This window comes from Neovison vison, chromosome 3 (assembly GCF_020171115.1).
Source record: "Neovison vison isolate M4711 chromosome 3, ASM_NN_V1, whole genome shotgun sequence".
NCBI classification, from domain to species: domain Eukaryota; kingdom Metazoa; phylum Chordata; class Mammalia; order Carnivora; family Mustelidae; genus Neogale; species Neogale vison.
Window position 1 is genome coordinate 225,617,526 of NC_058093.1, and position 13,150 is coordinate 225,630,675.

At 38.5% G+C, this 13,150-nt stretch overlaps 1 protein-coding gene across 1 annotated transcript in view; it reads left to right on the plus strand.

The window, feature by feature from the left end:
* The window catches only part of SPPL3 (signal peptide peptidase like 3), a 146,652-nt gene that overhangs the window by 82,678 nt on the left and 50,824 nt on the right, over nucleotides 1-13,150 (plus strand). Inside the window, exon 2 of the mRNA XM_044244131.1 lies at nucleotides 11,738-11,815. Coding sequence (XP_044100066.1) covers nucleotides 11,738-11,815 — 78 coding nt within the window. The remainder of the gene's footprint in view (nucleotides 1-11,737; nucleotides 11,816-13,150) is intronic.

Genomic DNA, 13,150 nt, shown 5'->3' on the forward strand with positions numbered 1-13,150 from the left:
GCGGTAAAACCACTGCTGGACTGTTACAGGAATCAAGGTAGTGGCATCAAAACTATGGTAGTAACCACTGTATTCTTCACCACCATGCACACATTGTTTAAAAAAGATAACAAGGGCGGGACGCCTGGGTGGCTCAGTTGGTTGGACGACTGCCTTCGGCTCAGGGCGTGATCCTGGAGTCCCGGGATCGAGTCCCACATCAGGCTCCCAGCTCCATGGGGAGTCTGCTTCGCTCTCTGACCTTCTCCTCGCTCATGCTCTCTCTCACTGTCTCTTTCTCTCAAATAAATAAATAAAATCTTTAAAAAAAAAAAAAAGATAACAAGGGCAATTTCACTTAGGGTGAAACAGTGAAAATTACTTTTATTAAATCTAAACCCTTGAGAACACATTTTTTATTATTTTTTAAAGATTTTATATATTTATTTGACAGAGATCACAAGTAGGCAGCGAGGCAGGCAGAGAGAGAGGAGGAAGCAGGCTCCCTGCTGAACAGAGAGCCCATTGCAGGACTCGATCCCAGGACCCTGAGATCATGACCTGAGCCGAAGGCAGAGGCTTAATGCACTGAGCCACCCAGGCGCCCCAAGAACACATTTTTTAATAATAAAATGGAAAGTTCTCATTAAGCACTTTGCTGTATACTAAAGTACCATGGGTTTTCTTGAAAAAACACTTCTGCAGTCAAGTGAGATGCTTGCCAAACTGGCTACTTTTTTCTTAGAACACTATTTTTACTTAAAGAATGACTAGTGGACAAACTAGAGTTACTCACACTTTGATGTTTGACAGTTTCTGCAAAATGAATAAAAGTAAGCCTGTCACTTAAAACACATACACACACAGTACTTTCGCCACTGATAAAATTTGAACTTTTTAGTGAAAATAAGAATTTTGGAAAATTTATATGTTATCATTAGCCTGAGGAATGATACTAACAAATGTGGTTTTTCAGATACTGTATAATGAAATGTGACAACATGTGGCATAGCTACATAACTCAATGAGCCAGTATTTTCCAGATGATCAATACGTAGATGTTACAAAAATTATCCATAGGTAGAGGATCCATTCAAAGTATAGCATAATCCACTGGATTTTAACATATGATCCATTGGATTTTAACATAACAAAAAAATTCACTGATATAGTGTCAGATTTCACTTTGAAACTAACTTTAAGAAATTACCACTTGCTGAAGTTCAGTGTAGTATCAAAGAAGAGTATCCTCATTTATCTAAAAATGTTATTACAATACCCCTCCCTTTTCCAGCTACCCATCTGTGTAAGGCCAGATTTCCTTCTCTGTAGCATTCAACTAAAGCAACAGAATGAATGCAGAGGCAGTTAATGACGAGTCTGGCTGTCTTCCTTTTAAACCAGCCATTTAAGAGGTACGCAGAAATGTAAGAATGCCATCCCCTTGTCTCACTAAATTCTTTTTTGTTTTGGAAAATAGTTCTTTTTCTTTTAAAAAATTTGTGCTCAGGGCTCTTGGGTGGTGCAGTTGGTTGAGCTTCTAAGTCTTGGTTTTAGCTCAGGTCATGATCTCTGGGTCGTGAGTTAAAGCCCCGTGTTGGGCCCTGAGCTCACCGCCAACTCAACGCAAAGTCTGCTTGAGACTCTCTCTCTCTCTCTCTGCCCCTACCCCCTGTTCTCTCTTTCTCTAAAGTAAATAAATTTTTTAAAAAAAATATGCTCCTGTGTAATGGTTTTGTTATATTTAAATGAGTTAGTAAATGTTTTTAATTTTCTCAGTTTTAATTTCTGTTATTACCCACAGGAAAAAAAAGCACTAAAGGGTCTTCCCTTCAAGAGTATAAATAGTTTCAAGATGAGAAAGTTTGTAGAGTGCTAGTGTAGGGCACTGTCTGTGCCGGGTTGGAATATTAGTTGCTTGGTTTGTTGAATGGATAAGAATGCTTTCATTGTATAGCTGGAAGGCTGACACATAGAACACATTATAGAACAGTACTCTCTGTGTCTCAGTTTGGCATGATTTTTAGCAGGCTGTGTGTTATAAGCACTTGCTGATAAAGCATCTAGAAATAGATGTTTGATTGTAGAGCAATTACTAAGTAAAATCCAGCATGGTTCTAAAAATCTTTGGGTGTAGAATATAATCTTACTGTATATGAGAGAACTTTCTGGTAACTTTTTGTCTTTGTCTATTAAGGTTGGGGGAATGTAGTAAAGGAATTAGGAGTTTTCATAGTGACCATATAAAATAGCTCAATAGCTAACCTGTACTAATACATTACTTGGTACAGTCTCCCAAGTCTGTCTTGGTACATTTGGCTAACCTGATTTTGGCCTGTCTAAAATACATGTATTTCGTTTCTTTTTGCATTTCAGTAAGAATTCCTTTATTTCAGGGTGTAGAGTATGTTCCTGTCTTTAATGTGCATCAAGTCTCTGGAAGAAACACCTCACTAGGAGGTCTTGAGAGATGACACATTTCTGCTGATGGCTTTGGCAGAGTTTGAAGTATGGGATAGGAAGAGGTTATAAAATAAAGAAGATCACAGGGCTTTGATTTCCTAGATTTCCAAGAATTGGACAGACTACCTTTTTCTTGGGAATGTCTTTCCCTCTCTGCCTACTGTACTCTGGTTGTACCCCCAAAGCCCAGACCCCAATTCTGTTGTAAAGTTATAGGATCTCTGCATACTTCTAAAGTGGTGACAATTCTTTCTTCACTGCTTTTTGTGGACCAAGAGAAGAGAAGAAAGAGGTATGAACCCGGCACTCTTCTCCCATCATTATCAGCAGTGAAAACCTTTATCGAACAATCTGTTTGACAAAGGAACAAAAGAGCCGGGGGTTAGACCCTAGAGCTGGCCAGTTTTTTTAGAAAGTGACTCAGAAGGATTTTCCCTGGGTTGATTAAACCAACCAGTTATGGAATTAATAAGTCACAGAAATAAAAGGCACAGCATAAGAAATACAAGAAATGATATTATAATAGTTGTATGTAACAGTTGTATGGTAGCTTGTGGTGAACATAGCATAATGTGTAAACTTGGCGAATCACTATGTTGTATGTCTGAAACTAATGTAATATTGTGTCAACCATACTAAAAATAAATATCAATTTTCAGTTGCCTGAAAACAGTACTGATTTACCTATAACATGCCAGTGATCAGCCAAACATAAACGGATATTTTTGGAAGGACTTATAATTTTTGGAAGAAAAACACAATACAAAAACCTAGAATCTTTTTTTTTTTTTTTTAAGATTTTATTTACGTATTTGACAGACAAGTTGGCAGAGAAGCAGGCAGAGACAGAGAGAGGAGGAAGCAGGCTCCCTGCTGAGCAGAGAGTCCAATGCGATGCTCAATCATGACCTGAGCTGAAGGCAGAGGCTTTAACCCACTGAGCCACCTAGGCGCCCCTAAAAACCTAGAATCTTAAAAATAAAAATTAGTTGGGCCTTCAAGTTTATTGAGGACAAAGGAGGGTTTTATAGAGACCAGGAAGATGTAAAGCCTTTCCCAGGGAAGATCACATGGCTAGTTATAGTATAATTAAAAATAGAAAGAAACTGGAACTTCCTGACTCCCAACGTTGTCATCAGATGATCAAGTCAGTTTGGGAGAGAGTCTGGAGTAAGGCTGCATGTGTTCAGAACTGCACCTGGCTCCTCACCTCAAAATGGTGATCATCACACAGGTCCACAATTCCCAAACCCCAAGTTCTGAAAACCCAGAGTTTTTCTTTAATTCTTTTGGAAGCAAAACCTGACCTAAGCTGATATGAAGCAGTTTCTAATCTTCATTTATCTTACTTCGGTTATTCATGTTTCGCTACAGAAACATTAATATTTGATTATGAGGTACTGTACTAGACCCAAGTGAGGGTGTTTTCTGTGTAAGATCCAAAAAATTTGAATTCTGCAGCACATCTGTTCACGAAGTATTGTTTTGGCTAAGGAGTTGTGGACACATAGGACCTAACCTCACAGAATGGTTGTGAGAATTAAGCACTCAGTAAAATGGTCAGATGTTGCTCTTACCACCAAGAAAGCGCCAGAAGCCCAGTTTTGAAGTGAAATATGGGCCTCTTCCTATACAAGTGTATGTCAGGGCAGTCATGAGAGCTTTCTCCTTTGGTGGAAATGTTCTTTATCTGGCCATTCAGTACAGTAGCCACCAGCTATTGGACACTTAAAATTCAACTAGTATAACCAATGAGTCAAATTTTTAATTAAATCTAAATAACCACATGTGTCTAGTGGCCATTTTAGTGCCAGTGGCTGCTATATTGGACAGTGCAGTTTGGTATTTGAGTTCATGTTCCATTCAGTCTTTACATTTGCTACTTTTGTCATTACCTCTTTGTATTGATTAAGATACAACATGACCCAGCAGACTGTTGGGTAAGACAGCTGGTGTGAGGGGGAGAACTTGTGTTTCTAACTACATTCTAGGCTTATCATCAGCTGAATAGTTCTTTTGTCCTCAGGGATTTTTTAAAGACTTAATAGTCAAGTGTACATATTGCTACTTAAACTTGACATAGGCAACCTCTAGTGAAATAAATGTAAGTGATTCATAAAACATAATGCATCTATGCGAAGAAGTCCCTAAACTTAGAGAATGTAAGTGGCAGAAGGTTTTCTGGTAAATGTGAAAAGAGAAAAACTTCATCGTGAAGTTTTTAGAATAGCAGAATGTGCTAACATGTTCAATGTCCGTGACAAAATGTGCTAGCATGTTCACATTTCATAAGCAGATGTTATTGTCCAAAAATACACATTTGAAATGTAATATTATATATAATGTCAATATTTCCGATAACCTCTAGGCTGGCAGGAGTCATTAGAGTGCATCTGCCAGAGCACAAGATGCAGTGTTTCCTCCTGTTTTTCACAGGAGATTTGACTGTTCAGTGTCAGGACATGGACGTTATCTTTAACTGTTTGCCTTTCCGTGGTTTTTGCCTTTGAAAAAAGGACAATAGAAAAAAAAAAGGACAATAGAAACGTTCCTGTCTTCATTAAATCTTAAATTGACAAAAAAGAGCAACACAGGCACAGGCATCCATTTTTTTCTGTTGAGGTTAGAAACAACAGTCTACCCTCCTAATATAGAAAATCAAGTGAGATGAAAAAGTGTGAAGCATTGGGAGATCCTACCATTGTTAATACCTCAGAAATAAGAATGTTTAGATGGTGTGTATGTGGTTAAAAGTTGTGAAGGAAAAGGAAAAGAAGAATGCTTTCTAAATTGTCAGGTTTTCCATGTCTTAATTTTATACCCAAAGACCAATAAGGTAAGGCAGTAGAAAAGAACAGTTCCTGGTAATAGTTGAGTTTTCAGAAAGAGTAGGTTGTAGAAGAATGTGTGTGTGTCCCGATTTTATGGCTGTGTATATATTTTGCAATTTATGGAGAAGGATGCACACACCAGATTGTAAACAGTGTCTGCTCATAGGGAATGGGAGTGCAAAGGAGGAGGAGGGAGGAGATGGTTGTATTTTTGCTTCTTAACTTATTTGTTACAATGAACATGAATTGTTTCTGTAATTTTTAAAAAATATTTTTGCTTATTTATCTGAGTGTGCAGCTTGAACAGGGGAAGGAGCAGAGGGAGAGGGACAGACTCTGAGCTCAGCATAGAGCCCAACGTGGGGCTGTCTCAATGACCCCAAGATCACGACTGAGCTGAAATACAGTTTCGGAAGCTCAGCTGACTGAGCCGCCCAGGTGTGCCCCATTTTGGCAATTTTTTAAAAAGAAAATCACTACTGTTTTAAAAATGCAAATTGGCCAAAATTAATTTTAAACTGTACTCTGTATAATAAATTCTTTGTGTTAAAAAGTTTTTGAAAAACTTCCATAATGGTAGAGTTGAAAATATATGACATTTCAAATAACCCCATGAAATAATTTATAAGTTCTAATTATGTGATACTTGGTACAGTTTGCAGTGTGATAACTTTTTAAAGTGTTACTATAAATTACAAAATACCATGGATATATCAGGAGCCAGCTTTCACCAGATTTTTTTGTATAGATTGGAAAAATAAAACTGTTCAGTCTAGACAAAGCCATTTTCTGAAGCTGTGCATTTAGTTCTACAGTGGGTAACATGTTTATTGGCTGGTAGCCCTGGTCAGCCTCTTTAGAAGGCATTTTGCACATGGTCAGACCTTTGCCTTGAAAAAGACTGAAGAACGTTGGTGACTACAAGATGGTCAGCCACAAAGACAAGAGCACAGTCCAAAGGATCTGTGGACGATAAAGAGCTGGTTTAGTAACAGTTCAACCCCAAACTTAAGCAGTCTTAACTGATGAGTCTTTGGAGAGTCTCCACTGATTGGAGAGATGTAGCAAAAGGAATAAACAATGGTATGAGATCTTAAGATACTGAGTTTGAGGGGTGCCTCGGTGCTCAGTGGGTAAGCCGCTGCCTTCAGCTCAGATCATGATCTCAGGGTTCTGGGATCGAGCCCCACATTGGGCTCTCTGCTCAGCAGGGAGCCTGCTCCCCCCCACCCCCCTCTTGCCTCTCTGCCTACTGTGATCTCTCTCTCTCTATCAAGTAAATAAATAAAAATCTTAAGGGAAAAAAAAAAAGATGCTGAGTTTGGGAAATTTAGACTTTAATATACCTTTTAGGTGATGATAATAGGCTTCAGAATACAAAGGGTATAAAAAAACCAAGGCATCCAACCCAAGTAAAACACCAGCAAAAAAGGGGGTGGGAGGTGCCTGGGTGGCTCAGTGGGTTAAAGCCTCTTCCTTGGGCGCAGGTCATGATCCCAGAGTCCTGGGATGAAGCCCCACAATGGGCTCTCTGCTTATCAGGGAGCCTGTTTCCCCCCTCCCTTCTCTCCGCCTGCTTCTCTGCCTACTTGTGATCTCTGTCAAATAAATAAATAAAAGCTTTAAAAAAGAAAAAAAAACAGCAAAAGAAAATATCCTTTTAAAAAAAAAGTATGCCTTTGTTTTTTATAGCCTTGGAATCTGGGAAAAAAATTTTTTTTTAATTAAATTTAAAAAAAATGCCTACTAGCCTTTAATCATGTGAAAAGCTGCTTAAGCTCACTTTTAATCAATTTTTAAAATTTTAATTATATCAGGAAATTAATGCAAATAAAAACCATATTGAGATACCAATTTTCCTGTTTCAGATTGGTAAAAATTCTGAAATTAGAGACACCATTGACAAGGCGTTGGAAAGAGGAACTCTAATCTGTTGCTGGTGAGAATGCAAAATGATACAATGTCTCTGGAGGGCAGCTTGGCAGTATCTATCAAATTGCATGTGTATTTCCTCTGTGATAGGCAGTCTCACTTTTAAGACCTTTGTTCTAAACAGATGTGTCATTTCGTGGGTGCATTGCAGGTATAATTTACTCCGCCTTTTTTTTTTTTTTTTTTTTTTTGGTAGAAGTGTGGTTAAGAGAATTTGTGGAAACAACAACCAATGTCTATCTAAAAGGGATTTGTTTAAAAACAAACAAACAAAAAACTGCTTTTCAGTGTATCCACACAATAGAATACTATGCAGCTAAAAACAAGAGAAAATCTGCACATACTAATAAATAGGAAGATCTGTACGTTATATTGTAAAAGGAGGATAGGGGAAGTACAGAGTCTTGCCTTTTGTGTAAGAAATGGTGAGAAATAATGTGTTTATATTATATATTCTAGAAGGCTCTACAAGAAACTAAAGTGGTTATCCAAAGAGGAGCTGGGGGAAACTAGATGGGAATGGGACTTACTGGTGTGTCCCTTTTGATATATGTAGTTTTGATTTTTGTACCATATGATTACATGATGTTTTCCAAAAATTTGTTAATTTTAAGAAAATGTTCCTTCTAGAGGCGCCTGGGTGGCTCAGTGGGTTAAGCCCTCTGCTTTTGGCTCAGGTCATAATCTCAGGGTCCTGGGATGCAGCCCCACATCAGGCTCTCTGCTCAGCGGGGAGCCTGCTTTACCCCCTCTCTCTGCCTGCCTCTCTGCCTACTTGTGATCCCTCTCTGTCAAATAAATAAATAAAATCTTAAAAAAGAAAAAAGAAAGAAAGAAAATGTTCCTTCTAAACAGAGGTCATTTGTTTTCAGAATTTTTAAGAGATGTACAAAAGCGATTATGTCAAAGCAAGAAACTCAATTCTAAAATAAAGAGACATTGATTGAATTTGTTTTCCTAATATATGAAATGTAGTCTTGTGGTGGGTAAGCCCTGTCTATGTCGTCTGGTTGTCTGCCTGAAAGAGGACACATTGGCCAGTCACAGCTGCATGGCTGAACACAGGCTGGCAGAGCAGCTAGGGTGGCTGTCCTGTCGCCTGCATCTCCATTTCCTCTGCTGACTGAAATTTTAGGAAGGGGTGGTTGCCTGCTGTGGGGTGCTGTGGTTCAGAAATCATGATCCAGAATAGACGTTCCTGTATCCATTTGCCTCTCACACTTTTAACTGTCTCACCAATTTTCATGTTGCTGTGAAAAAAGATGGGTTTTTTCCTTTTTTAACTTTTTATTGTGGAAGTTTTCAAAATACACAAAAGTAGAGGGAAGAGTATAATTGACTCTTGAATAACATGGGTTTGAACTGCATAGGTCCACTTATACATGGATTTTTTTTTTTCCGGTAAATACACTACAGGACTGTAAATGCACTTTCCTTATGATTTTCTTAACATTTCTCTAACTTTATTATAAGAATACAACATGTAATATAACAAAAAGTATCAGTCAACTGTTGATGTTATTGGTTAACAGTAGTTTAGTAACAGTTAAATATCTGGGGAGTCAGGTCAGAAGTTGTACGATTTTCAACTGTGAAGGGGGTTCAGCATCCCTAACCCCTAGGTTAGGGCCAGCTTTATAATGAATTCCCATCTACCTATCATTCTAGCATCAATAACTAAAAATTTTGCCTTAAAAAAAACTATCCCTACCCCCCCACCCCCAGACATTTTAAAGCAAACCTTAAATCATTTCACCCAGAGTCACTGCCTCTAAAAAGTGAAGATCAAAAAAACATGACACTACAGACCACAGTATCTTACCATTGAATTTCACTGTGTGTCCTATTTTTTAGAAAGGTTAAAGCTCCTCTATATTCACCCGTCTTTCTCTTCTCACTGGGATAATTTCCAGTCAGCATACACAAAATGTTGAGTATCTCCTATCTTAAAAAAAAAAAAAAAAAAAAAAAAAAATCAGACCTGGGGACCCTAGGTGGCATAGTCGGTTAAGTGTCATACTGGTTTTGGCTCAGGTTGTGATCTCAGGCAGTTGTGGGATCGAGCCCCCTCCTCGGAGAGTCTGCTGGTCTGCTTAAGACTCTCCCTCTGTCCCTCCCACCCCCTGCACATGCATGGGGTATCTCTCTCTCAAATAAGTAAATCTTTAAAACAAATTTTTTCCAGGCCTCACTTATCCTTACCTTCCTTTCCTACTGCTGTTCCCTTCTTTGTGCCTTTCAAAAAGATGTCAGTGTCCATTTGCCTGATTCTCATTCTCAGCCAGTTCCAACCTGACTCCATCATTGCCATGCCTTAAAATGTTCTTGTTTGGTTTATTTTTTTTTAAGATTTTATTTATTTAGTTGACAGAGATCACAAATAGGCAGAGCAGCAGGCAGAGGGGGGTGGGCGGGAAGCAGGCTCCCAGACGTGGGGCTCGATCCAAGGACCCCCGGTTCGTGACCTGAGCCGAAGGCAGAGGCTTTAACCCACTGAGGCACCCAGGCGCTCCATAACGTGTTCTCGTTAAGGTCACAGGTGACTTAGATGGTAAATAAATCCAGTGGATACCAGTTTTTATCTTGCTTGCTATCTCCTCAGCCTTCAGCACAGGTGATCTCTCCCTACTAATACTAACAGTGATTGTTAGTTCAGCTGTTCAGCTCTTCGTAGGAATTGTCTCATGGGGGAGCGGCAGAAGGAGAAGCAGGTTAGATGTGAGCCTGATGTGAGCCCAGTGTGAGGCTTGATTCCAGGACTCTAGGATCAGAACCTGAGCCGTAGGCAAATATTTAACCAACTGAGCCATGCAGTGTCCCTCATTTGATTGTTTAATATCTATTTAAGGTAGGTGCCATTATTTGCGTTTTATAGGTGAAGAGGCTGAACTTAGGTTGAGTAACTACTGGTAAATGGTAAAGCAAGGGTTTAAATTCAGGCACCATCCAATCCTGCTGCCTCTGTGAAATACTCTCATCACATTGTGCTATTCTGGGTTTTCTGGGTTTTCTTCTTTTTTCTCGTTCATTTTGGGAGGTATTTCTTTGTGTTTTCCAGCTTCTCCTTTTTGACCTTTATATTTTATAGAAGTTTCTCAGGCTTTCCTCCTTGTGTCCTCTTACTGCTGCTAGGCAGTCTCATGCACACCTATGGTTTCAATTAACATGTTGAAGGTGATGAGCTCCCAATATATATCTTTGTCCTAAAGCTGCTTCTGAGCTCTAGACCCACATACCCACCTGTCTACTCAACGATCCAAAACCCAACATACAAGGAATTTGCTTCTGTATGTTGCCTTTTTTGCTTAATGGTACAGCCATTCAGCAGCTGCTCAGCAGAAAGATGGGAATGCTCTTAGCTCTTAAAAACAATTACCAAGTCCATTACTGTGTCTTTTATCTCATTGTTCATCTGTTACCCTAAGGAAAGGCCCCCACCCCCATTTCTTCAGTAGGACCCACCTATTATATATTCTCAGAGGACCTTGTACTTGTCTCTCTCCCCTTTACAACGTTTTTCATGATGATATTTACTTGTTTTAAACTTTTTGTTTTCATTCCTTTGGAGAGAACAGAGTTTAATTTTTTTATTCCTTTAGAACATTCAGTATGGGACCAAGACAGTCTTGTTTGTTACTGTATCCCCAGTCAATAGCAGAGTACCAGCATAGAGGCATCATCAAATATTTGGTGAATGAAAAAAAAAATAATGAGAAATTTGTTTTAGGAAAATCGTGAACAAAAATGATTAGTGTGAAGGGTTAACTCCTGGAGACAGGCTTATACACAAGAATTTTGTTGGTCACGCCCTAGAAGAGAGCTAAAGAATTGGCCAGTAGGATTTAGAGAAGTGGGATGGTTGGGGATGTGGCAGTTGCAAGATTTGCTGATGTTGTTAATGTGTAAAGAGAATGGGGTGTCAAGAATGCAGCCAACTTCTAGCTTTGAACTGAGGGAATTGTAATTCCATTCCTTAAGAGGATCAAGTATGAAGGGAAGTATACTGACTTTAATTTTGGACCTTGTTGTCTTGGAAGAACTCCTGTAGGACACCTGGATGGGGAGAACCGAGTGGGCAACTAAAAAATGGAAATGGAATACAGGGAAGAGATACAGGCTTCACCTCATCACTGAGGAAAAGCAGTAAAATACTATTAACAGTTCAAGTGTAAACTGATAACAGTTTAATCACTGAGACTTTTTATCTTTGGCACAGTGATAGTATATATTTTGGTACTTCTTAAATTGGGAGTGGATATTGTAGGCATATGTGGTATACAGAGGTGGGATTTTTACATTATATCATTTAACATCCTGAGAATGTTAATAATAGCTGTGAACCTACACATGTATTCTTTATATTAAACTAGCAGACCTCATTTTAATTACACTGTTTGTTCATGCTAATTTACATTTTATTTTTTAACTTAAAGACAATAATGAAGCTTAGTGGGATCGAACTCCACCAGACTGTAAACTCCATGAGGACTTGTAGCATGTGATCTAATTTTTTTCCCCTCTTATTTCTCTAGGGCCTATTCCCTGGTGGATTCCAGTCAAGTGTCTACATTTCTGATTTCAATTCTGCTTATAGTCTATGGTAGTTTCAGGTGAGTTGCTCTCAATATGTATGGATTTCAGTTGGAGCTAGAAGAAGCCTTGCTTTGAAAGTGTGAAAACTTACTGCTCTGTGAATAGAAACATGACTAATAAGAATTGAGTTAGAGTGGGATAATTCTGATATTTATTCTTTGGTTGGCTGCTGTTAAAACATTTTAATCCAAACATGTAAAAATTGCTTAAAAATTAAAATTTAAAATTGCTTTAATTCTGGTTCTAGAAATAATGACTCACATAAGTGTATTCATTAAAAAGATCAAGGAGAGAATTCTTGATAGTGATTCTACAGAGTTTGAAAGGGGGCAGAAAGTTTTCCTTAATATAGAGGCATTGACATTGGTTGAGCCATATGCAGTTACTGATGGTCTATTCTTTTGACCTACAGAAATTATTTCATACGGTTTAACCTATTATTTTTAGGATTGTGCCAAGATCATTCACCAAGTATTCTGCTAATCTTGGCAGTGCTGAGACTGGATCCTCTTGAAATCCCTGTCCTACCAGACAGCCCTAGGAATGGAATACTAAGGAAAATCCAGAAGCTAGAGGCTTCTTCTTCTCCCTCCTTACTGGAGAGAGAGGAAATTAGTGGTTGTATAACTCAGATGTTTTATGGATTATATATTTACAAATGAAGGCTGCCTGAGAAATTTTTAAAAGAGAACTTGGAATGGGTTGACAGTGATAAATGAAATAATAAGGTGTGAGGATTTTGAACTGCCCAGTATTATAGCTGTATTTGAATGACCACTCGATAAAATCAGACTTCTAGGCTTAATCTCAAAACTGGGTAGAATGGTAAAATAGTATTGATAATTCCAGTACCAGCTGGTGAAAGTTTGAAAGATTAAGATTTCTACTGAGAGCCCTAGAATCATAACCACTCTTAGGAAGCATTAATCAGGCTAGAGTAATTTAGAACCTTATCAACATAATCTTGATATTTTGTATCATACTTGGGATGTGTTTCTGATTTTTTCTCTTTGAGTATATAATATATTAACATTTCAAAAACTACTTTGTCATTAAAAACAAGGTCTTGTAGGGGCACCTGGGTGGCTCAGTGGGTTAAAGCCTCTGCCTTCAACTCAGGTTGTGATTTCAGGGTCCGGGGATCGAGTCCCGCATCGGGCTCTGCTTGACAGGGAGCCTGCTTCCTCCTCTCTCTCTCTGCCTGCCTCTCTGCCTACTTGTGATCTCTCTCTGTCAAATAAATAAATAAAATCATTGAAAAAACAACAACAACAACAAGATCTTGTAGATTCAAAATTCTGATACTACTTTCATTAGTAGAAATGACTTTGGTGTATAATTTATATACAATG